The 27,016-nt window shown below is 38.0% G+C and overlaps 2 protein-coding genes and 2 long non-coding RNA genes across 5 annotated transcripts in view; 1 reads left to right on the top strand and 3 right to left on the bottom strand.

Moving 5' to 3' along the window:
- Positions 1-307: 307 nt before the first annotated feature.
- LOC140043362 (uncharacterized) lies at positions 308-3,214 on the bottom strand. Its single transcript, XR_011844298.1, has 3 exons — positions 3,184-3,214; positions 2,678-2,916; positions 308-510 (listed from the first exon to the last, which is right to left on the bottom strand). It is a non-coding gene; the product is annotated as an uncharacterized lncRNA (long non-coding RNA).
- A 313-nt stretch (positions 3,215-3,527) lies between these two features.
- LOC140043558 (uncharacterized) lies at positions 3,528-4,869 on the bottom strand. Its single transcript, XR_011844313.1, has 3 exons — positions 4,640-4,869; positions 4,172-4,259; positions 3,528-3,609 (listed from the first exon to the last, which is right to left on the bottom strand). It is a non-coding gene; the product is annotated as an uncharacterized lncRNA (long non-coding RNA).
- Positions 4,870-8,831: 3,962 nt separating this feature from the next.
- Positions 8,832-27,016, bottom strand: part of LOC140044527 (protein lifeguard 1-like) — a 19,867-nt gene continuing 1,682 nt past the window's right edge. For both annotated transcript variants that reach the window (XM_072089075.1, XM_072089076.1), the window contains exons 2-10: positions 15,431-15,526; positions 14,210-14,288; positions 14,046-14,099; positions 11,577-11,667; positions 10,188-10,271; positions 9,828-9,869; positions 9,587-9,676; positions 9,331-9,378; positions 8,832-9,026 (exon numbers count right to left, since the gene is read on the bottom strand). In XM_072089075.1, the coding sequence (XP_071945176.1) occupies positions 8,874-9,026; positions 9,331-9,378; positions 9,587-9,676; positions 9,828-9,869; positions 10,188-10,271; positions 11,577-11,667; positions 14,046-14,099; positions 14,210-14,288; positions 15,431-15,500 (711 nt within the window). In that variant the 5' untranslated portion in view covers positions 15,501-15,526 and the 3' untranslated portion in view covers positions 8,832-8,873. The remainder of the gene's footprint in view (positions 9,027-9,330; positions 9,379-9,586; positions 9,677-9,827; positions 9,870-10,187; positions 10,272-11,576; positions 11,668-14,045; positions 14,100-14,209; positions 14,289-15,430; positions 15,527-27,016) is intronic.
- On the top strand, positions 16,129-26,886 carry LOC140044525 (uncharacterized). The gene is made up of 2 exons (XM_072089070.1): positions 16,129-16,354; positions 25,041-26,886. Exon 2 carries the CDS (start codon positions 25,048-25,050, stop codon positions 26,770-26,772), a length of 1,725 nt encoding a protein of 574 aa, XP_071945171.1. The 5' UTR covers positions 16,129-16,354; positions 25,041-25,047; the 3' UTR covers positions 26,773-26,886.

The raw sequence follows: 27,016 nt of genomic DNA, 5'->3' as shown, positions 1-27,016 counted from the left end.
TTTGTCGGAAAATTATTTTAATAAGTTAAAATAATTCAAATAAAAACAATTGTTAATAATAAATACAATCCGGTGTGCTGATATGGTAGACGTTACAGTGTTGGCTGCCGTGGGTCCGTGGAGGACCTAATCCGAATTTTCCTCAGTTTCCAGTTAAGCTTGAGGACAAATATTATCTTTATACTTTAGATTTACTGTTAGCGACGATAGGTCTAAATTAGGCCTACTATAGTCAATAGTCAGTCGGCCTGTCACTCGTTATCAAAGGTGTATATTTCTCATCTTATAAATGGAGTTAAACATTCGATTCGTGAATCTTGGTTTGTTTTTGTTTCAATCATCACTTTCTTTATTTTCTAATGATGTGAATGGTACTGATTCTGCGTTATTTTCGCTTGATTTTGCCCAGTGCTGTATCTCTCCACTTCCAAACATTACAAAAGAAACTATCCCAATGATATGAAGTCCAGCTACTATACAGAATATTATTCGCCATTGATATATTGTGTTCTGAAAAAACAATCAGTTGAATTAACAGATTCATAAAATATTTTATTTTATTAAAGAATAGGAATACAATACAAGAACTAACGTTACAAAAGAAAAAAACAATAGTTTTCAGTTGATTATATCGTTATTCTTAAAACTTTTTCAATTTTATGTAAAAATCTATATATAAATTTACGTAAGGGCAAAATTCGGTAAATCGCGCCTTACTTCTAGAATTTTTACTCGATGGTATATAAAGTTGGTTCGTACTTTCGGTACTGATTTTAACCACCTGATGTAACCCTGTTTACTAATTAAATTAAGTTAGATAATTAGTTATTGACGATTAAAACGAATTTAGGTTCAACGATTTGCCCCAAATAGGGGTGTTTTCCGATCGTGGTATACACTGTCTAATGGATGTCCATCTTGAAAAATACCCGCCACAAAAATGCGAGGAGGCTTCGCATTTTCCTATCTCCTCCTACGATAATTGTTTTTAATAGCTGAAAACCGGTTGAACAGTTCGAGTACAGCATCATAATGTTGAAGACAGGCCGATTTTCTTTAAAAAATACTATTTTGATACATTTAATATACGTTTTTACAAATGTATTGATTTGTGATGAATGGAACATTCCAAATTATTTGGTTTAAACATACAGGTATAGCTTTAGATTTATGGGCCCCCTTGGAGAATAAACATAAATAGTATTGCAATGCTGTACAATACTGTTAAGGTATTAACCACTTTTGATCGCAATTTGAATCGCAAATTTCTTACTGTGAGTGTTGGTACTGTTAGATGTAATATAAAAATATATACAAATAAACTTTATTACTGTGAGTGTGGGTAGGCCCTACTGTTAGATTATAAACATATAATATACAAATAAACATTCCAAATTATTTGGTTTAACCATAGAGGTATAGATTTAGATTTAGATTTATGGGCCCCCTTGGAGAATAAACATAAATAGTATTGCAATGCTGTACAATACTGTTAAGGTATTAACCACTTTTGATCGCAATTTGAATCGCAAATTTCTTACTGTGAGTGTTGGTACTGTTAGATGTAATATAAAAATATATACAAATAAACTTTATTACTGTGAGTGTGGGTAGGCCCTAGTGTTAGATTATAAACATATAATATAGAAATAAATAAACGTTATTACTGACAGTTGCTTCTCAACGTTTGTATTAATTAATAATTTAAAAATATATAAACGTCGTAGTGGTGTATCGTTACATGTACTTTACTATTTCAATCGACTATGACAGTGAGAGTTTTAACAAAGTACCGTATTAAATCGTAAATGTTTTACTGTATTTAGTGGTATATTATTTATAGGCCTATAAAACATTAAAAACAATATTTCGTTACTGAGTGGATAAGAATATATTTTAAAATGTTTCCTCTTTGTACCTATCTTCTTCCCCCATCCCTCAACCCTTAATGTTACATACAAAACACAAATTGGGTTTGTTTAAATGAGTCCAAATAAAAAAATTTGACTCATTTTGTTTCTCTCTCGGAAGTAATTCCCAGGGTGCTAATTTTGGTTGACTACATAAATCATTGTGTATATTTATTCGTTTCTGTAAACGACAATGTATTATAGTCCTGCGGTACGTACATTTGAAATCTCCATTTTTTTCTCGCTGGAAATACTGTGTATTCGAGAACCATCTGTGGGCACGACCGAGATGGTACGCGAGCGAAGCGAGCGTGCCATCTAGTTATATCTAATTATCACTATTTTATTGTCCCCCTGAAAAAATATTTGTTTTAAAATATTTTTGATGAAGCAGTGTCATTTTTAATTGGATCGAAAAAAAAAATTTTACTTGAAAAAACTGTAATTTAACCGTTTTTTTTTTCTTTTTATCCGTGAAAGCACAGTTGTGTACATTCTTTTTCCACGGAAGTGATTAACATTATTATTGCGAAATGGTCTATTCAAAGTCTTTTTAAATTAATCTTTATTTTTCATGTTTTTGCGGGATAATACATCTTTTATAAAAAAACTTTATTAATTGTCATTACTATTTAGCGTAAAAAATGAGATGTTATAATTGGCTAGGCCTTTAGTCATTGTTCGCGGTCAAATTTAGAGCCCAAAACAAAAAAGCCGTAAGGTAAATTGTGCACACAATATTAATGATATTGGAAATTGTTACTTACTTACTTTTTTGTTATTACTCCGGCTACCATTGGAGAAATAAACCCAGGTGTTGTAGAAAATGTATACGCTATTCCAACAATCAGACTAGAATGATTTGGCGCCAAATCTATTGCATTAGCCCCGACTGTACCAGCCATCGGTCCATAAAACCCAAGTACGATAGTCAACAAAATGACGTTGATTACTTTGTTTTCAATATAACCAGTTAAAACAACTAAAAATGCGGATAATCCGAGAGCTAAAAATAAAACATAAAAAAAAACACGGTTATTAAATCATAATATACGCGTTACTCTGTCTACATTATCAAACATTACGTGACATTATTTGAGCATATCACTACCATATTTGGACATATCACTACCATATTTGGACATAATCACTACCATATTTGGACATATCACTACCATATTTGGACATATCACTACCATATTTGGACATATCACTACCATATTTGGTCACTTTCCTCAAAATACAGTACATATAAAGTTGTACTTATACTTACGAAGAGCATAAATTAATTTTCTCGTGTTTGTTACGCTCAGCATCGAGTGAGAAATGATATAGTCTGAAGCCAATCCCCCAATGATGATTGTAATACAAAACACAGCGTGGGGAGCCACTGACAGAAATTCACTCTATTTAAGATTTTAAAACAATAAAAATAAAATGAATTAGTATCATAGGAATATTTGGTAATACAACATCACATGTGTTTCACGTGTATCTAGTAGTAACCTAACCCTTAACTTAACTTTACATGATACAGGCACCACATGTGATATAAATGAGATTTTCATAAAAGTACAAAAAAGTATCATTGTTCTTATCATACCAAATGAATAAAATGTAGTTGGCCAGCCTCCCAGTTCCGTTGACGTGCAAAGCCACGAAGACAGGTACATTGCTAAAATGGCCCCAAAACTATATCCTAAAAAAAAAGATATTTTCATAGATTTGCAATTACAGTCCAAAACTAATTTGACTATACTAACTACACTCTTTATCGTAAACGAGTAAAATGGTCGCTCGTTGTTTAGAGTGAAACTGTTTTCACTTTGAGTGAAACTGTTTTTACTCCGAGTTAAACTCTTTTCACTCAGAGTGAAACTGTTTTCACTCAGAGTGAAACTATTTTCACTCAGAGTGAAATTGTTTTCACTCAAAGTTAAACGGTTTTCACTCTGCGTGAAACTGTTTTCACTCTGAGTGAAACGATTTTCACTCTGTACGAGCAAACAAAAAATAAAAAAATGGGATTTGATAACATTTACTGTTTTTAGTGAAATGAATTTGACATAACATGTAACGTTTGTTTTCAAATGATAGGCCTATGCAAACATTCGCATGTCCTCTTTCTGTTTCTTACTTTATAATATGGCATTGTTTTACTTTATTTCATATTTCTGATCGACCTCAGAACTTTAGAATTACCGCTTTTCTGGCATGGAGGCATGGAAAAAATGGAAATGCACCAAGGTCTAAATTATTACCTGACGTTGTAATCGATATAAATGTACTGCGTTCATCTAATATTGACCATCTTCTTATAATACCCACGGATCCTGTCATCACCATGCCCTGACAAAAATTAAATGTACTGTATTTCATTGATAAAATTATATTGCTGTAGGGAATGAAAGATGACAGACCAAACAAACAAGCAAAAATAATAGATACAACGATTTAGCTATACTCACAACTTTCGTGTGTCCTTAATGTTTACAACAACAAAAAATAAAAACTCGGATCGCAAATGTTAGGAGCGCGCACGCGCGGAATATAAATACATGTATTTCTACCAGAGAGATGTAATAAGCCTTTGGCTATATAATATCATTGATTTCGACACATGTATACAAATGCATACAGTTTTACCACAGATTACAAGTGCTGCTATTTTAATTTATTTTTTTTCTTTTGGCAAAACAACAATTTAAAAAAAAACAAATTAGGCCTACCTGTCCGAAACCATCGACGAGTCTATTGATTATCAATAGAGTAACGCTTGTATTAACAGCAAACGGAGTTAATAGTGCCATCGTAAATGATGAAATCATAGCATAAGCAACACAACCCGAAAACCTCCGTATTTTCCAACCAACCATCCTCCGAGAAGAGGTGAGCATGAATTGGAAATAAAAAATGTGGCTAAGATGTTTTGTTGCTTTTGGATTTCCCAGTTGAACTCTCTAGCCTAAAAAAAGTTTTTTTTTAACGGCATGTTTACGAATAGATTATACTTTACTGTAATATTTGGTTGATAGTTAAGTACGATATCGTAATATATACCAAGTGTAGGTTTAAAAGTTGATTGTTTTTTTTCTCTCAAAACTGTAAGTTTCCGTTGGACACAATATTAACACTTACAATCATCAGTGTTTAAATTGTGAATTTAATTTTACTATTGTTATATGTCAAATATTTATTATTTTCATATAGTTCATTAATTCAATTTCATGATTTAGTATTTTGATACACTAACAATCCAGACAAATTTGTTGCTTACGATAGGTAAAATGGCAATACTCCAGTTTGTTCTAAGAATGAAATTCAGTGTGTTTGCTGTGAAACACAGAAAGACCATTACGTATCGAACTTGCAACCATGGTTTCGCATCTGTATAGTATACAATGGTAGAACAATTATTCAACCATAGAAATAAAAGGTAACAATGGTATGTCAATTCGAAGAGTGAAATTAACCAGGGAAGAGTGAAATTAACCAGGGAAGAGTGAAATTAACCAGGGAAGAGTGAAATTAACCAGGGAAGAGTGAAATTAACCAGGGAAGAGTGAAATTAACAAGGGAAGAGTGAAATTAACCAGGGAAGAGTGAAATTAATCAGGGAAGAGTGAAATTAACCAGAGTGAAATGTACTCTTCCCTGATATAACCTAGAATTATTCTTCAACGTGGCATACAATTCGTCCTCAAATCATCGTATAAATACATGGGAAAAATAAAAGAAAGATATTCATCTTCAACGTATAACTAAGTAAGTATAACTTAATCTTACCGTCCTGCTTCAATATTGGTTCATTCTCTCGATTTTCTTTAATTTTACTCATCTTGATTCGAATTGTATATACTGCCGAGACGAAATCAGACACTACAGTATCTTATAATAGGCACGTAGGCTTATGGTCTTTAAATAAAAGTGATGTCGTGCCTATTGATATTTATATTTGTGTTATTTTGTATTTATTACTTCGGATCTATTGTATTTTTTTTATTTTTTTTTTATTCAGTATACATATGCAAAAGAAAAAAATCTGTTGTATTATTGTACCAACTATGCTACTGTAGGCCTAGTTAAATTAAGCAAACCTACTAACAGCATATTTTAAAATAAACCAACGAACTTATAGTTGGGTTACAATCAAACAACAATCGAAAGAAAACACTTACTTTCTAATTTGGTCTCTAACATCAACCACCGAGTTGTTAAGGTTGTCAAGTAGCGGAATTCAGCTATTAGACCTCTTCAAAATAAAACAGTCGGGTCCGGTAGGTTTGGTTTCCATTACGAAAATGAAATGAGAGGGCTGGGTGTTTTTGTTCCAACGATATTTTATACAGATGGACATTAACATGACTAGTAAAATTTTAATAAGCTAACATCCATTCAAATAAAACATAAATATTATATATGTTAAATATATATTTAATATCAACAGATTTGGAAAAGGTAAATGATATTAAAATGTTAATAATAGTAACTGTTCTTTTGAAGTTTTTGGTTGAGAATGCAACATAAAGAATAAGCTATGCTCATTTTTGCTCTATATTCTACAAAATTAACATAGTCAGAATTAAATACTGCCAATCTGTAAAAACTCATGAATCATGTTTAAAAATATACTCACACCGGAGCATTCCATGGATGTATTTTATTAATAGACTGATTAATTTTGTATATTTTTTACTCCTTTTTTATATGCAAGTAACTGTAAATAAACTAAATGCTGTACATGGGTCTAAATGTAAATCGTGCAAGTTATTAAATAAGAAAAAAACACAAAGAAGGAATGTTACATTGAAGACAACGTAACGAATGTTAATAATGCTATTAGACTTTTGGCGGACTTGGCTTGCCATACTATACTCTACAAGCAAATACACCAAGTGTATATAGTTCTGGAGAAACTCAATAGTTCTTTTCTGAACTTAACAGGGTGTACCGCAAACTTTATATCAACAAAGAATGAAAAAAAGGATTATTGTTTAAATGAAAATAAAGGTGAATCAACCTCACAAAAGACTAAAAAAAAGATCTTGAATTTACATTGTATTTGTGTCGCATTCCTTAGCCTAAAGGTCAATTTACCGGAGCGGTAAACGAAAAACACGATCATGACATATATATACAGATTATACAGTATTTTGGAAAAGCTCCATAGGTTTTTCCGCCACCGTTTACCGGTCGACTGTGTAAACTGGCCTTAACTGTAGCCTACTAAACTAATATATAACTTGAATGAAAAAATTAATTGCACAATTAAGTCATCTTTCACCCGAAATCAGATCACATTACTCAGACAGGATTGAAACTAAAAATAATTTGCAGTACACTTCAATAAAGTAACATACTACAATATCTACACTTAAGTTAAAAGAAGGAACATAATATTTGGTGTTTTTAATCTTAAAACTAAAATTACTTTACAATTAAATAACAATGAAGTAAACCCTTAACACTCTTTTTATAACAAAATAAACATAAAATATTTGAAGCGCAGAGAGGTTTTATATGCGATAAAATAAGTCTAGGCCTAAATCTATTTTTATTTGTAATAAACGTACGGTATATAATATTCGTATGTTAGTAATAATAATGTTGCTGAATTTTTTTTAAATTATCAAAAATTAAATATTGAAGTCTCTGATTTCCAAGTACACATAAATGATTATGTTATATAATTACTATGGATATTAATATTTACAACAAGAATTACAGCTAGGTATCGCACTTCACTTCACCGCATGAAGATAATACTGTTGTATGTAGTCTATGCACAAAATAAACACATTTTGTTACATAGAGGCCTGTATATCAGTAGAGTTTATTAAATATTAATATATAATAAGCACAGTCTCTGATCACTTGATTTGAATATACATTAATTTATCACATTAATCTATAATTAATATACAGTAAAGGAATATTTTACATATTGTAGTACACAAAAGTGTGTATGGTTTAGGATTTTAATAAAGAGAGAAAATAATGGGATAAAATATTATATGTTAAAGATGTATTGTCCCTTTGACTAATTCTAAAAAAATAAAAAATAAAAGATTTCGAAAAAAGGTGAGTCATTTTGAAGTATCATAATAGTTATTAACTATCACCAAAAATTTGTCGAAAAAAAATCATTTAACTGAAATACAGACGTTTTTTTGTTAAAAAATAACTTGACTTCCAGTCAAAGTTTTCAATCAAAACATATCCCATAATGAAACGCGCTTGTTTGGCTACTCTGTATGCATAGTCATAAAACTTCCTCACGATCTGTGTGAAAATACCTTCTGAACTGTGACGAGTTGTAAACAATCCTAATTAGCATATGCATAATGCGTACTCGTGGTTTGAAATCTTTGTTTACTTTCGCTCGAGACGATTTTCCAGACAAATGTAATCAAATTAATTTACCTGTTAATTACGTAAACTTGTTGTTTTTGGCTCGAATTTTCGACTTTAAGTGAATAACTTTAATATTACTTTGATATGGCCAATTTAATTTTAGAATATTTTGACCTTCATTTTTTTGTGTTTCAAGGGACAATACATCTTTAACTAATATATGTTAACTAATATATGTTAACTAATATATGTTAATATAAGTTAACTAATATATGTTAACTAATATATGTTAACTAATATATGTTAACTAATATATGTTAACTAATATATGTTAATATATGTTAACTAATATATGTTAACTAATGTATGTTAACTAATATATGTTAACTAATATATGTTAATATATGTTAACTAATATATGTTAACTAATATATGTTAATATATGTTAACTAATATATGTTAACTAATATATGTTAACTAATATATGTTAATATATGTTAACTAATATATTTTAACTAATATATGTTAACTAATACATATATGTTAATATATATTAACTAATATATGTTAACTAATATATGTTAATATATGTTAACTAATATATGTTAACTAATTGCGTGCACTGTTAACAAGCATGAGCACATATAGGAACAAATTGATGATGTCAAGGTAAAGGTTGAGGGCAGCAAATATGTACTCTTCCGGAGACAGCGAGTACTTGTGACTACCTCCCATCATAAGCTGCGTGTCTATCACAATGTACTGAAAATAAAATTAGGAAAAAGTCAATGAATATAACAACAACCTCAATAAATGTTTAATTAATAATAAATGCTTTTCATCTGCAGTTCTAACACATGATTAAACTACAGTAAAACTCCTACTTTGGGACACCTTTATTAGGATATGATGTTACAGGGGAAACAAACATATATGGTTTAACAGAAGACATTTTGTTGGGTCTCAACAAAAATATACCCTTAATACAAACACTTAACATATATACAGTATATATAAAAATAAGAAAACTTTTCACTTTTGAAAAAACTATGTCAGCTATACTTACAATACCAAAAACCAAAGCGCCAAGACTTGCATACAGAATATCCAAAACCTATAAATAAAGAAATTGTATTATATTTTTGTATAGGGAGCATAATAGAGATAAAACCTGAGAAGTCTAGCAGGTACGTGACCAAAAGTTAAGGGTGGGTGTAAAAAATCCTAAAATCAGCCAGTCTGCTTAGGAATGGAGAAAACACTATTTACATTCCTGCTTAAAAAATAAAATTACTTTTAGTACACAATTATTTAATACATACCTTACTCTGAAATATAATCGCAAAAAGTCCAAAAATGATCAGGCAAATGAGGGCGACAAACATGATTCCATTGCATACTGTAAAATCAACCTATAAAAAACACAACACTTTTAATTTAAATTTCAGTAATACCAATTCTTTATAGCGTAATGGAGTAAAATATAAATAAAATTCCAGTTGAAATTTTGTTGTTTCTGTTTATCATCCAAAAAATATGAACACCATTAAAAATGCATCTTACCTTCGTCTGGAACGCAAACAGTGTGAGGGCCAAAACGAGTGCCTGTGAATAAAATTGAATATTAAAAACTATGGCAGAAATACAGCTGTAGGACGAAAAGTTCAAAAAACTAATTATCTAAAATATCATTACTGACTTGTATGGTTCAGTGAAGCATCGCTATTAATCTTTTAACCCTCTTTTATGACACAGAAAATCAGTTTAATTCTTGCAACAGCATTTTCGTATACACTTTCAGATGTGATAACTTGATCAATGTAAACTCCCTGAAACCACACACTACGGCTGCCTTATAATATTTGTTCCTCTATCAAATATCGTTAACAATTCACAATAAAGAAATGACATCTTGCAACTTACAGCTGTAATGCCGACAGCTATCAACACAGTGGTCGTGTCAAACGTTGCACACGCCATTCCAAGAAGAACGCCCTCACAAACCGTCTGATGGGAAAAGATAACATTAAAATAACACAGGTCTACTACAGTTAATTGTAGTCTGGTGTTTTTAATTTTACTGGGTTGGCATTTATCAATATTTGCTTATATTTTTGCTTAAGCTGAAATATTTAAGAAGTGCTTAAGCAAATAACTTAATCTTATTTATCAAACCGTCTTAGCAATGTCTTAGCAGAAAAGAGTATTTTCACTCCCAACAAGAGAGGGCGTATTCTGGCTACTATTGTTTTTATTACTTGAAATAGAGAAAGAGCACAACAGTCGGAAATACATACGAAAATCATTCGCTCTAAACTTAAATCAAATCAACATTTATTTATTTTTATCAATGACAGCGACCCTTGGCAGCCGATACAGTTTTCTAAAAGCTAGTCAATTGGGTCGTACCTATCCCGAAAATATTAGTTTTGCTCGTCCAATTTCTAGGCCATCTTTATGAAGATCGATATCATTATTTTAGCGTCCGTAGTACAGCGTAAAACGCACTAGCGTAGCCTTTCCGAATGTTCAATGTTCCGGCCTAGCGCGCTCGCGTTGTCAAAAAAGAATGTTTCTGTTGCAGAAATGAGATAAGACGAAATTTTTCATCTTAAGGCAGGGTGCTGTTCGTCTTAGATTTAAGACAAAATTAAGCAAATTTTTTTGCTTAGATATATTGATAAATCTGACTTAGGCAAAATCAAGGATTTAAGGCAAAGTTAAGACGATTTTTTTGCTAAGCAAGTTTGATAAATCCGGCCCCTGGTGTTTTACTGTGCACTCAAGCATGACACAGGTGAATTTTTGGTTCGCTCCTCACTGTGGGTCTTAACCGGCAAGCTATAAACAATACTGAACCATTTATTTAAAAGAAACACTATCAAAATAGTACAAATAAATTAATACATAAAAAGAAATAAGAGGTGGGTTAAAAATCAACCAAAATTGACAGGCAATAATGTTTTATGTTTAAATGAAAGTGTAATTGTAGAATCATCCTTATGTTTGACTGAAATTGAATAATTTGAAATTCGGATTAGGCCTTCCATTTACCAGGCAGCCAACAGTGCAGCACCTTAGGCCGTCTATTTACCAGGCAGCAGTGCAGCACCTTAGGCCGCTTATTTACCAGGCAGCAGTGCAGCACCTTAGGCAGTCTATTTACCAGGCAGCAGTGCAGCACCTATCAAGCACACCTTAAATTAATCTCCAACTCTTTTCAAATAATGTACCAAATTCATGCAAATTTTACGAGAACACAGGAAAAAATACAGACCGACAGATATGTACAATTTGACACACTATACTTACAAATATCCCCAATAAAATTATGTTAATAGGAGAGGTTCTTCTGGTATCAGGACAACATGACAATACAATGATAATTACAAACGTAACGGCGCTGTAAAGTTAAAATAAGCAAATTATTCTATTAGCAAATCTAGTCTAGTCTGGCACACTAATATCTAGTAATTCAATCACTCTGGGCTACCAAATATTTTTTTTGCCTGTGGTCTAGTAAAAAAGTACAGTACCACTAGTAAGAAAGTACAGTACCACTAGTAAAAAAGTACAGTACCACTAGTAAGAAAGTACAGTACCACTAGTAAAAAAGTACAGTACCACTAGTAAGAAAGTACAGTACCACTAGTAAAAAAGTACAGTACCACTAGTAAAAAGTACAGTACCACTAGTAAGAAAGTACAGTACCACTAGTAAGAAAGTACAGTACCACTAGTAAAAAAGTACAGTACCACTAGTAAGAAAGTACAGTACCACTAGTAAAAAAGTACAGTACCACTAGTAAAAAAGTACAGTACCACTAGTAAGAAAGTACAGTACCACTAGTAAAAAAGTACAGTACCACTAGTAAGAAAGTACAGTACCACTAGTAAAAAAGTACAGTACCACTAGTAAAAAAGTACAGTACCACTAGTAAGAAAGTACAGTACCACTAGTAAGAAAGTACAGTACCACTAGTAAAAAAGTACAGTACCACTAGTAAAAAAGTACAGTACCACTAGTAAGAAAGTACAGTACCACTAGTAAAAAAGTACAGTACCACTAGTAAAAAAGTACAGTACCACTAGTAAAAAGTACAGTACCACTAGTAAAAAAGTACAGTACCACTAGTAAGAAAGTACAGTACCACTAGTAAGAAAGTACAGTACCACTAGTAAAAAAGTACAGTACCACTAGTAAGAAAGTACAGTACCACTAGTAAAAAAGTACAGTACCACTAGTAAAAAAGTACAGTACCACTAGTAAGAAAGTACAGTACCACTAGTAAAAAAGTACAGTACCACTAGTAAAAAAGTACAGTACCACTAGTAAAAAAGTACAGTACCACTAGTAAGAAAGTACAGTACCACTAGTAAAAAAGTACAGTACCACTAGTAAGAAAGTACAGTACCACTAGTAAAAAGTACAGTACCACTAGTAAAAAAGTACAGTACCACTAGTAAAAAAGTACAGTACCACTAGTAAAAAGTACAGTACCACTAGTAAGAAAGTACAGTACCACTAGTAAGAAAGTACAGTACCACTAGTAAAAAAGTACAGTACCACTAGTAAAAAAGTACAGTACCACTAGTAAAAAGTACAGTACCACTAGTAAAAAGTACAGTACCACTAGTAAGAAAGTACAGTACCACTAGTAAAAAAGTACAGTACCACTAGTAAAAAAGTACAGTACCACTAGTAAAAAGTACAGTACCACTAGTAAAAAAGTACAGTACCACTAGTAAAAAAGTACAGTACCACTAGTAAAAAAGTACAGTACCACTAGTAAAAAAGTACAGTACCACTAGTAAGAAAGTACAGTACCACTAGTAAAAAAGTACAGTACCACTAGTAAAAAAGTACAGTACCACTAGTAAAAAAGTACAGTACCACTAGTAAGAAAGTACAGTACCACTAGTAAGAAAGTACAGTACCACTAGTAAAAAAGTACAGTACCACTAGTAAGAAAGTACAGTACCACTAGTAAAAAAGTACAGTACCACTAGTAAGAAAGTACAGTACCACTAGTAAGAAAGTACAGTACCACTAGTAAGAAAGTACAGTACCACTAGTAAAAAAGTACAGTACCACTAGTAAAAAGTACAGTACCACTAGTAAAAAGTACAGTACCACTAGTAAGAAAGTACAGTACCACTAGTAAAAAAGTACAGTACCACTAGTAAGAAAGTACAGTACCACTAGTAAAAAAGTACAGTACCACTAGTTTTCCAGCACCAAGTTAATTTAAAACATCATATACAGCATTCGAGAAATAATGTCTCAATATATATTGTACATATAAAAAAATATACAAGTAACATACATATCCAATAAACAAACGTACTGTACTGAAGTAATGAAGTAAATCTCTTCTCCTTAAAGCTCTGTCTGCACTATCAACATTTATGTGACATAAAATGATGATGTGCCCATATATGGACATGATGATGTCATATCACTACCATATTTGGTCATATCACTACCATATTTGGGCACATCATCATGTCATATCACTACAATATTTGGTCATATCACTACCATATTTGGGCACATCACACTATTTTTGTCAAATAGTTTGATAATGTGGACAGAGCTTTAAATGTTTGAATGGCGTCAAGTATGTAAAATACTACTGTATTTTTAATTTTAAAAATTAATTTTTAATAAACATAGTAAATATTTTGAGTTATATAAGACATTTGTAAAAGCTACCACAACCTGCAAAAAACTAATTAATAATCAAAAAATAATAAAATTGGGTAATTTAAATATACTCACAAAGCTACCCAGAAAGGCCAAGAATTTTCAAATGCATATTTTTTCACACCTTCACTGTAGAATCAAACAATATCAATTATATTTTTAGTAAAGCGTTTACCAATTAATATTATTATTAATACATCATTCATTATTTATTATTATTATAAACTGTATTGACTTGCCTGAATGTAAAGATGCTCATAATACCAATAGTAAGCAGAAGTTGAGCACAAAGGATGCCATACACCTTACGGATAAATGCTGCAAAAAATAGTAATTGTATTTCATCTATCGATCCCACTATTTTTTTATTTTTTTCACATCCCGTAAACCTCCATGATTAAACCATGAATTTATCCTTTGCAGATATGTTGACTATTCCTTAAAGCTCTGTCTACACTATCAAACTAGTTTGACAAAAAAGGTGTGATGTGCCCAAATATGGTAGTGATATTTCCAAATATGGTAGTGATATTCGCAAATGTGGTAGTGATATGACATCATCTTGTCCACATATGGGCACATCAGATTTTGTAAAATTTGTTAGTAAAATCTGACTACAGAATAATTGCAATTTCAGAGAAATTATGTGCAGATAGAGATATGGACATGATGATATCATATCACTACCATATTTGGGCATATCACTACCATATTTGGGCATACCACTACCATATTTGGGCATACCACTACCATATTTGGGCTTATCACTACCATATTTGGGCATATCACTACCATATTTGGGCATATCACTACCATATTTGGGCATATCACTACCATATTTGGGCATATCACTACCATATTTGGGCATATCACTACCATATTTGGGCATATCACTACCATATTTGGGCATATCACTACCATATTTGGGCACTTTTTTTGTCAAACTAGTTTGATAGTGTAGAAAGAGCTTAATGTAGGCTTTCCATTATATTTGAGGTTCTACGTTTTACAACATTAAATCATAGTAAGAATTTTCCCATTCATTTAATTTCTTGTAAAAGAAAATTATTATCATTCCTAGATTTCTTTTTACTTATCTTTTACTCAGAAACTAAAATTAAGGTATCAATATCAACCTGATATCTGGTTAAACAATATCAAAGAATATTTACTTTAATAGTTTATGTATTAATAATTTCATATGTTAAGGGTTGGAAACTGGAAGGTGGCAAGCAGTTATACTGTAAATGAAAAAATATTTGCAAAGTAAAAGAGATGTTTCAAAGTATTTATTATTATATCATTATCTGTTTTTGTTTAATTTTTATGGAAATATGTCAAACCTAAAACAGTCCAAAAAAAATTGTTTCAAAATGTCAGAACTAAATAGATTAATGAAATTAACGTAAAAAATGTGTGGTCAGATTCATCCAAAATCTGGATTTCACTATAATACTTACACTTGCGGATATCCTGATCACTAAATTCAAACCCGCCCTCATCGGACAATAGACCATCTTCGAGGCCCATCTTTACTTTATTGTAAAATCAGATATCTGTGAGAAAATAGAATATACATATTTTATGTTTCTGATTCAGAACTAGGCTACTATTATTTAGGCCACTATTTATTGAGGCATACTACCGTCTGTATATATTATTTGATTGCCTTTTTTCTTCGAAACAGCACAATCTGAAGTTATTTAATTAATTAAATTATCTATTTCGGTATAAAAAATATAACATACAGAGCGGTAACTTAGATAATTTGGTTGCATTACAAAATAAGACAAGACAGGTAACAATTACATACATAGGCCTACATACTTATTTTGTACTTCACAGATCAGCCACTGCTTAAATTGCATCCCTTTTCAAATACATAAATGCACATTTTAGTACTTATATTGTGCAAGTGAAGTGGTATGGACCATGGTATGCATTTTGATTATGCTGGTATCTACAATCAGCAATATATTAGTTATTACATGAATTAATTAAGTTTAATTGGATACAGGTAATAGCGTTTGATAATCACATTATAGGCCTAGATAATAAGGGCGAAAAAACTTGATAGTGCTAGTGCCAGTAGACCTAGGCCTAGGCATAGGCTTACCCTAGATAATAGTAAACCTCTCTCCACACACCTATGTAGTGCCTGGCGATTGGCTATTGGTTACGTCATCTATACGTCACAGCCAATCGCCGGGCCTACGCGCACTCAACCCCCGAATCCGGCCCTGGGACTGGCCAGTGGCGAGATACGTCACGACCAGCCCCGGGCGTTGAATGTGCGAGAGGCAAAACTCGATCTCTTGAAGCGAAGACACAACCAAAGAAGGACACAAACTATACCCATCACGTACCAGCCTAGAAAGGATTAGGTGAGTACAAACGATGAGTGTGTAGTTACACCGAAGAGACTTAATTGTCCTCCTAGGTTAATAAGTAAACATAAACAGTCTCTTTAATGGCGACGAGGTAAACTGGTGTTCCTTTTGCCTCGGCGGGGGACACTGTCAACCGCGTGTAGCTGTTTGGGAAGGTAGGAGTGTTGTTCTAGTTCGCACATCTCGTTTCGCCCTGTGGTGTTGCCCAGAGGCAATGCTGGAGGAACGACCTCTGTGTTTGCTGGGCAGCACGTCCCACTACCCATCTCCCACCTCGTCAACGACTCGTCTCCGTCTCGCGGCCGAAATCTGCTGTCGTGCCTGCAGGTTTCGTCCGATCGATGGGGTCGAGCCGTCGGGAGTTGTTTATAGTAAATTATATTATTATTTCTCCGTCTTGGATTTGTGCCGTAATCCGAATTGTCAGACAGTATATTTATGGGGGACCCATTTGTACTCTGATTCTTCGGATAGGTACATTTTTTATTTCCTAATGATCCGAAAAAGATATTAGTGTGTGTAGCGATGTGGCTGGGCCCTGCCCTGGGCCCGTGACCTAGCCGAAGCTACGTACATACCATGCACGTGAACATGGAACAGCGTTTTTTATTGTATGTTTAACGCACTGGGCCCGTGATTCCAGAACAATGAATATGTCTGGCCCGTGATTCAGAATATTATTGGAAAAATGTACAAAACATAATAATTAGCAAATTTATAATTTGTAGGAAAAATATTAAATTTAATTTCGAAACAATTTTTTAGTGAGTGACGCCATTTTTTGTGGTTGGCATCTCTCGCGTATTTTGATTATTTATTAGCTTATTCAAATCCACGATTTTTATTATCATTATTTTTAATCCTTAAATTACACTACCATAACCTACGACCAACAGAACGAGGTTATTGGAGGGTGTTGCTTGTTAGGGTAATCCGACTCTGGTTTGGCGACTTGTGTTCACGAACAACGGGGTTAAACAGTAGTTATCTACACTGCCGTTGCTTTGAGAATGCCGCCATTCCTGAGCGGTTCGCCTTGTCAAACAACAACTTTCTGCCTATCAGTCTTCTCACGTGTGATTCATCGCTAGCCAATCGCGAGCACGCATTCGCTTGCTACCCTCGCGGATAGCTGCTTGCATCAACGAGGTCAACAGTTGTTTACGACTTTCGATGATGACGTTAGGTGAGTACTGTATTCTGATTGGTAGAATAATATAGGGATACTCCTTACTATTTTTAGATTTTAGTTTTATGCAGAACTGAGAGCTCGTCTCCCGGTCTGTGTATTGTCTGGATTGATTTATGGCCTGACGATAGACGGGCTGGAATTTTCTGGCCTGTGCTATCGCGGGGTAGTTAGATTATAGTTATTTTGTCTCTCCCACTTGGATGGAAATGACATTAGGATTATTATTTATTTATTTATTCATTCGTGTATATTGATTGCTTGGAATTAAGTTATTTTCCGATTGATTTATTTTATTTTTATTGAACTATTTTCGACGTAAAATTATTAGTAAATTTTTATTGTTTTAGTTAGACGATGTTTTATTTATTAGGTGGTTATTCTAGTGGAATTTCCTACCTATTATTTTCATGAATTATTTTTATTTTTTGGGTAATTATGCATAGGCTTAATTATTCCTGTTTATTGTTATTATTTTAGAATGTCTTTATTTAGCATAGATTTTTTAAAATTGAAATATTTTTTAGTGTACAGGCTAGGCCGGTACCTATATTTATTTTATTATTATATTTATTGATTTTTGGTTCGAATATTATTTTTTGATACTTTAGGCATATTTATTTATTTATTGATTATCTTAGGTTTTTGCCTAGAATTATTTTATATGTCTTGTATGCCTTTTTCTTTCAAAATAAAATTTTTTCCGTGTCTTGTCTCATTTATTTTCGCATGTTCTTGTATGATCTTTTTCTTATCATGATTGTTTTTCAACATGTCTTGTATGAATTTCGATTCTTAACTGTCACAGTGTGTAATCTGTAATGTTTTGTTTTGTCCATGTCATTGACACTTGGCTACAATAACATCTGGTAACGATCTGTATCTCTTATCACATGCCTTGTATATCATATATTCTTTTCATTAACCTGTACTATTTGTGTAGTCCTTTTATTTTATTTTCGTGGCATAATGTGAGTGCCCATAAATCATTATATGTACACATAATTAGCTAAAATTTTTGTGATGGGGGGAGGTAACCCTTACATTGTAATTATATTTAATTGAACTGTGATTAGCGCTAGGTGTGTATTGGGCTGGTACTACCCCTGTTCTCTCTGGGCACCCAACGAGTGAGACGCAAAAATAATCATCGAAACAGCATCAGACCGATGCTACCTCCGCTCGCTGGTTGGATGCACGGGGGGACGGGAGTACTTACCAGGCCTATAAATGAAGAATAAAACTAATTGGGAAGGATTTTTCTTATCTTCCAGGGATGCCAAAAACCATCGAACCAATACCTTTTAAGATCAACTTTGTCCGTAGGGCGAAAGATTTCCCACAGGGTTTACCCCCACCCTTGGCCGAGAAAATCAGGGCCTACAGGGATAATTATGGGAATATCACAAACCCACAAGATCTAGCACGGGCAGTCGGCGATAATTCGTTCGACTTTTTGTCCTTTAACATGGACTATGCCATTAACTCTCGGTATGTGAGAATGGGACCGCCGACTGGGGGGTATGGAGATGTGGGTAACGGTTCGGGAGAGCACGATCAAGCTCACGAGCAGGCCTGCACCCCCGTACCACCTTTGCCGAGCGACCCATCCTTGCATCCGGGGGCCGGAGGCGATCAACGCTATGCAGACCAGGCAAGCGTGCCTAGCAACCTAGATTCCCGTACGCTCCACAACAACCACCGGGCGGGCGATATGGGTGGCGATGAGGTTTTTCCGCGTACTCCAATGAGAAGGGGTGACACTGCGACCAGCGGCCCTGTTGCTGCTGGTCGGGGTAGATCTCTTGATCGTTCTGGAGTGCACATGGTGGATACTTCACCGTCTCCTAGTACACGTGCTCGCACGGGAGCTGGGGGAAACGAAGACGCCCATCCTTATGACCGGGTTGGGGCTGGTTTTTATGGCTATCCAGCTGTAGAACACGGCTACCGTCCCGATCATTCGGATCGAGAAAAAGAAATAAATTGTAACACCAACGTAGGACGGGGGGATGCCGCTGTTGAACATGGCCTACCTCAACGCCCTACTGCTCAAAATAAGAACCGAGACCCCTCATGGGGAACTCGACCTTCCTACCCTCAAGGTGACCATGGGTACGGAGGTGATAATTACAACCGGGGGTACCTGGACAACGATTGCTATCGTCCTCGTCATCCTTCCGCCACTGGAATGAATTATAATCAACCACCACTACCCTTACAAAACATCAACCGAGATAATTATCAGATGGGTGATTATGGTGGGAGAAATGATCATCAAAATTATGAGCACGATCTCGGACGATTCCTTCGACCTCCTCGCCCCGAGAGGAATAGGCTTGACCGCCTACCCTTGCGGGACGAGTGGGGCCGCGGTGATCATCGGGGTCAACAGCCTTTCAGGCCGCAAAAACATCTAGAATTCCACGGTGGGGATGACGACTGGGGAATATTCCATGATAGATTTGAGGGATTTTCCCAGATTAATGGATGGTCTAGGGCCGAACGCAAGGAAGCTTTCCACATGAGCATGAGGGGCCAGGCAGCCGCGTACTTACAAACGTTGCTGACCTTGCATGGTAGTGCAGTCTCTTACGAGAGGCTCATCGTTAGTTTTAACGAATACTTTGGCTCCGCCCAAGACCAATCTCTTCTGGCTGCAAAATTCGAAAAACTTTTCCAAAAAGACCTGGAGTCCCTACGTGAGTGGGGAGCCAGAGTGCTTAAAGCCGCAGCCAAGGCGTATAGAACGCAAGGGGGTGAAGGGGCCACCAATCATTGGATCCAAGAAATGGCAGCTTTAAAGTTTTGTCGTGGGTGTGTTGATAGGCCAAGCGGCAAATTTGCTAGCCTGCAGCGCCCCAAAACAATTCCTGAAGCTATCCGACTTATCGAATGGCACCAGAGTGTCAACGATGAACCAATAATAACACCTAAATTGGCCTCAACACCAACTACACATCTGCCAGAAACTCCACCCCAGCCATCCACTGTCTGCCAGGTGTACCCAGAACCTAGTGTTCAGGAGTGCAACTTGCAGGCTGAGGGTGACTTTGGGCGGATTAATGAAATAACTAAAAGGGAGGATAAACGGCGCGTGGTGCGTTTTGCACGTCCGCAATCGCCCCATGGTGCCCGATATCGAGATCGTTCTCTGGACCGGGAATCTGTTCATGCTTCCAACACCCGAATAAACGAATTGCAAGAACAGGTCTCGGCCCTTTGTTCGAAATTAGACAAGGTATTAGATCGCCTTGATAGGCCGCGTGAGAGGCAACCATCCCCGGCTCGACGTAGATCTCCAGAGAGAGGGGCCGGCTGTTTCTCCTGCGGTGAGGAGGGTCATTTCGCAAGGGAATGCCCCACCAAGACTCCCAATAATTCAAATAGACCACATAATAATAAATCAAACTTCAAGCAAAACAGAAGGCTAAATCTAGTCGAACATGAATTCGATGTAGATGAAGAAGACTCTTTAAACGACTAGGGGTCGACTCCAAATTGTTCACTCCAGAGTGCGACCCAACTGAATCACTTATTGTACAGCGAGTGAAATCTAATTCATTACTCTACACTAAAGTTACGGTCGCATCCGTTAAAGTTGACGCTGTTGTCGACTGTGGAGCGACTGTATCTATTATATCTGATAGCTTATACCATTCAATTACCCCTACTCCGCCCACCGTGGGTACTATTAAATTATTCATGGCGGGTAAGGGTAGTTCGATGGAAGGGCGAAAAATAGGTCCGGTGCAACTCAAAATTGGGCCAAACATCTACCCCACTTATGTCTATGTTGCACCGATTGAAGACGAAATGCTACTAGGTTTGGATTTCATGAGGGGCACAAACGCAGATGTCAACATAGGCGAAATGCTGTTAAAGGTCGGTGGGGTTGCTGTCCCATTAATACAAAATGGTATGGCGCCCTCAACGCCCTCTAGCTGCAGAATAATCACATGCAAGCGGCGTGTGATACCACCTACATCAATAGCCTATGTTTCCTGTCAGTTAGATACCAAATTGCATGACTACATTGTAGAACCTCATGGCCACAATAACCTAACAATTCCTAGAACTGTGCACACCGCAGGTGAATCGCCTGTGATCTGCATGGTCAATACAACCAACAAATACGTAACTGTCAAAGCAGGTTTAGAAATTGGGTTTGCATCTGAAATAGAATCCTGTGTAGCTGGGGAAGTTTTCACCCATCCGGGGGAAACCTCTCCGGCCACACACGCATTGCCACATCACATGCGTACAACTTATGAAAATTCTATTACCAATTTATCGGAAGATCAGGCAGGGGTGGTGAAGGAGATGCTTACTGAGTTCGCAGATGTGTTTGCCAGGGATCAATTCGATATTGGGGAGGTCCCTAATATTGATCACCGGGTAGATACGTCTGATGCAGCACCAGTGAGACACCGACTTCGCCGTACCCCGTTACACTTTGCCGATGAAGAACGCAAAGAACTGGATAAAATGCTGGAGGGGGGTATCATTCAGCCGTCCAATTCTGAATGGTCCTCCGCCCCAGTCCTAGTCCGGAAAAGGGATGGAAACGTCAGATTTTGCATAGACTATAGGGCTTTAAATAACATCACGGTAAAGGATGTATATCCATTACCAATTTTAGAGGATTGCCTCGACACATTGTCGGGTAATCAATGGTTCTCTAAATTGGACGCCATTTCTGGTTATTGGCAAATAAACCTCAATGCCGACGATCGCAAAAAGACCGCTTTCGTCACCAAATATGGCCTGTTCGAGTTTGTAAAAATGCCCTTTGGCCTGTGTAATAGTCCGGCAACCTTCTCTAGGGTCATCAATATGGTTTTGCGTGGTCTAAATTGGCAGACTGCTCTGGCTTTCCTCGACGACGTGGTTATCCTGGGCAAATCATTTGAAGACCACAGCAATAACTTAAGGGAGGCCCTAGGTCGGTTCCGACAATATAATCTGAAACTAAAACCAAAGAAATGTCTATTTTTCCAGAGGAAAGTGGAATTTCTGGGCCGTATGGTCTCCCGCAACACTCTCGAGATGTCCGATACCGATATCGCGGCAGTGTGTGGGTGGCCTGATCTTAAGAACTACAAGGAGGCTCAACGCTTCCTTGGCCTAGCAAATTACCATAGGGCATTCATTCCCCACTTTGCCGAATTAACAAGACCTCTTTATGCAGTTGCAAAGAAGGGGGAGTTCCGATGGGACAAACCTCAAATAGATGCATTTCACTCAATTAAATCTAAATTGACACAACCACCAGTTTTGTCACTTCCGAATCCTGATGACATGTTCGTCCTTGATACCGATGCATCAGATCAGGCAATCGGAGGTGAATTGTCCCAATTACAAGGGGGTCAGGAGCGTGTGATTGCTTATGCTAGTTTAGCATTAACATCAGAGCAGCAACGCTACTGTACCACCCGTAAAGAACTGTTGGCGATTGTGAAATTCACACGTCAATTTAGACACTACTTGCTGGGTAAACCATTTAAGGTTCGCACCGACCACAGTAGCCTGACTTGGCTTCTGAGGTTCAAGGAACCCCAAGGGCAACTGGCCCGCTGGATAGAAGAACTTAGCCAGTATGTAATGATAGTAGAACACCGCCCTGGTAAAAAACATGTCAATGCCGATGCATTGTCACGGGCACCTGAAATGGCTAATCATTACAAACATGGGGTGAAATTATCTGATTTACCTTGCAAGGGGTGTAAGTACTGTGTACGTGCGCACCAGCAATGGGGGGCGTTCATCGACCAGGTTGATGACGTCATTCCGCTGACGGGTGTGCACGCACATCAAAATCAACCTATCTCGCAGCCTTTCCTGCCCTCCCAACATGTTCATCAACTAACCACGGAAAGGGCGGAGCAATCTCATTGGGGTTTCTCTACCCAGGAAATCCAAGAGGCTCAGGGGAAAGACCAGGAGCTGGGGCCCGTGTTACTCTGGTTTAAGGGTGACGCGCTGCCTTCGGCAAATGAGCTTTTCGCTACTAGCCCGGCAACAAAACATTATTGGTTGAGTAAGGAAAGGATGTGCTTGCGAGACGGGGTGTTATTCATTCAAGATAAACAGGGGGAGGAGGACCTTCTTGTTCTTCCGAAGTCATTGATTAAAACAACAATGCAAGCTTATCATGATCTCCCATCGGCCGCCCACCAAGGTATCAAACGGACTAAGCTCCGTCTTAAACAACGATACTACTGGTTTGGGATGGCCGGGGATATCGAAAGATATGTCATAGGCTGTCCCATATGTAACAGCCACAAGAGGGGGAATAAGAAAGGCCGCTCGGAACAGATTAATTACCACTCGGGAGCCCCAATGGAAAGGGTTCACATAGACTTTGCAGGACCATTTCCTCAGTCCAGTAGTGGGAATCTGTATGTATTGATGGTAGTGGATCAATTTACAAAGTGGGTAGAGGCCTACCCGGTACCCCGGCAGACTGCACAATTGACTGCCGAGGTACTGGTAAGGGAATTCTTCTCCAGATTTGGTATGCCGCTGCAATTGCACTCGGACCAGGGTCCGAATTTTGAGAGCGATCTCTTCGGGGAGCTCTGCAAGATTCTCCTCATTAATAAGACCCACACCACGCCGTACCGTCCTTCAGCTAACGGTCAGGTAGAACGTTACAATCTGACTGTGATGAATGCGGTCCGGTGTTTTGTGGGAAAACAACAAAAGGACTGGGATAAATATCTGCCCCAGATAACGAGTGCAATTAGGGCCACGGTATGCCGAAGTACCCAATCTACACCAAACCTGATGATGCTGGGCAGGGAGGTATCGACACCACCCGACCTCATGTTCGGCTCTTCAGGGGGCACAACAATTACTGATCCATATTCATACACCACTGGCCTAGTAGAAAATATGAAGTTAGCGCACGATATTGCAAGAACACATCTAAAATCAATGCAAAAGCGCAATAAGTATCAATACGACCTTAAGCTACTAGAGCGTACATACGCAGTTGGGGACAAAGTCTATGTGTTCGACCAGACCAAAATAAAGGGGAAAAACAAGAAATTGAATGCGCCATGGAAGGGTCCGGGGGTAGTCACTGAGGTGCTGGCCCCGTACGCCTTCCGTGTACGCCTCCGTAATAAAGTATTTGTAATCCACCACGATAAACTGAAGCTCTGCCGGGATCGGGATTTGCCAAATTGGATCACCAACCTTGATCTGACGAATTCCGACCCCGACGGGGATGCCGAAGATGACGGCATTTACTGTACTTGTAGGAAGCCATGGGAGGGGCGTTTTATGATCGAGTGCGATCTGTGCGGTGAATGGTACCATGGAGCATGCGTCAACATTACTCCAGCGGAAGCTATCGATATCGATCGATTTAAATGTACCAAGTGTGCCGAGTAGATCCGCATTCAAACGTCTCACCCCGGGCTGACTAACACTGTAATTCACATTCACCATGATTGGAAAGGTGCTTTTCATTATGTCTTTCAGATCGAATATGGAAAAGAGTTACTCAGAAGCTGTGACGCCAATGGACTGGGCAGAGCTAGTGGAGAGGGAGTTCCCTTCTCTGCCGGCCCCTGCCCGGGCCTCCGAGAGGGCGACCACTCCACTACCCCCTGGGGTAGTGGTAGGTACAACCGAGGACGAGCCCCGGCACGGACCCCATGGGGAAGTGCAGGACTCGGTCCCCACTGACATACCGGCTGTGGCGGCGCTTCTCTTGCCCCCAGGGGCAGAGTCGTTCCCCCAGCAAGCAGAAAAGGAGATGGAGCGTGAAGATCCGATGTCGCCTCTCCGCCCCCCATCACCATCCATGTTGTCCCCTTCACAGCCTCGAGTCGCGCTGGGCCAAGTCTTGTGGATCCGGCGGATCTCGGGAGTGAGTGGCAGGGGTGCGTTCGATGGTATGGTGGCCTTATCACCAGAGGATGCAGAGATGTTTCGTGCCAATATAGAGGTGGCTGGCGTTCCGCGGCCTCCTGGGTCGGACCTTTCGTCGGATGCTCGCTGTGAGATTCAAAGCCTAGCCAGGAAGGGTGTTCTGCTTCAATCGAAGGTGGTATCCACAATCGGACCGGACCGCATCATCTGTTCTATCCATCCGTTTCCGCCTAGGGCAGAGACGGTGGGGGAGCTCATGACGCGTTTCCTAAGAGACGAGGCAAGCAAAACAACTTTTATTTGTCAGGACTTCAGGCTGAAGAACCCGTCCGGAGACGCTAGGGGTCGGCCTGCTGCCAGGGCGGCAGAGCGGACTAAACCTTCGGCCCGGTCAAAGTCATCAAGGGACGCTAGGGGTCGGCCTGCTGCCAGGGCGGCAGAGCGGACTAAACCTTCGCCCCGATCAAAATCATCAAGGCGTAAACCTTACGTCGTTCCGGCGGAGGTCGTGGACCCGTCAGCAGGAGAACAATCAGATTTCTCGCGGCACCCTGCCACTCCCGCAGCAAAGAAGGGAACGGGGTATGCGTGCCCAGTGCCAGCTTGCGGTCTGCAAGGCTCGGCAATGGACCACCTCAATGTGCATGCTCCAGAGGTTGTGGCAAAGTATGTACACCATCAAGACAACCATAAGATGAGGACAGCCTGGAGATACCTTCAAGAACTGATCCCCCTGCTTCCAGATGGTCTCTCAACTCTGAGGAAGGCTTTTGATTTTTTGAGAAAGTACTTCCTGAGGCCCGGAGCCTGCGGCCTGGGCAACAAGTGGTTGCGTCAACTCACGCTTACAGCTCAGGCAGTAAATTGGAAGGCGCCGTCAATGGAAAGGGACATCAGAAATCAGGTCACCGCCCTGGTGATGCTGCACCCTTTCTGTCTGTGCCCACTGCTGGCAGAGGCCATGAGGGCTAACCCGAAACGACTTCATGAACTCAACGAAAAGTACGGAGGCCTGCCCTCATGCCCTCCGCCATCGTCGAGAGCTCCAGGACCAATGGAACCGGCACCGGAATCTTCATCACTGGCCGCACCGCCCAGGGGCGCTACGGCTAGTATGGGATCTCCGAAGCTCCCTCAACAGTCCTCCACAACACCGCAGCGGGCAGCGGAAGCTTTAGATGAGGAAGCCCGCCGACTGCTGAGAGAGGCGTATACTGCGAACCAACGACTGGCAGCAGCAGCCTTGTCATCCTCCAGCAGCGCCCTGCGAGAGGCGGCCGCCCGCATGCACCGCGTGTGCATCGAGCAGCTGACCCTCGCAGAGGAGTTGGACGCCTGAAGTGCCACTGGACTATATAAAAAAAAAAAAAAAAAAAAATTAAAAAATTGGACCAATGAAATCAACACAGTTTCATCACTGGCCGCACCGCCCAGGGGCGCTACGGTTAGTATGGGAACCACATTTAAAAGAAAAAAAAAAAAAAAAATGGACCAATGAAATCAACATGACTGGCCGCACCGCCCAGGGGCGCTACGGTTAGTATGAAAAGAGAGTAAAAGAACTCAATTCTTTAACAGGACTC

This window comes from Antedon mediterranea, chromosome 3 (assembly GCF_964355755.1).
Source record: "Antedon mediterranea chromosome 3, ecAntMedi1.1, whole genome shotgun sequence".
In the NCBI taxonomy this organism is placed as follows: Eukaryota; Metazoa; Echinodermata; class Crinoidea; order Comatulida; family Antedonidae; genus Antedon; species Antedon mediterranea.
Note: the sequence above shows the minus strand (reverse complement) of the source record. Positions and strands in the feature narration are given on the sequence as shown.

What these genes read in the sequence shown, in the direction of transcription:
- LOC140044525 (XM_072089070.1), top strand. Translation starts at nt 25,048, where the DNA reads ATGGAAAAGAGTTACTCAGAAGCTGTGACGCCAATGGACTGGGCAGAG.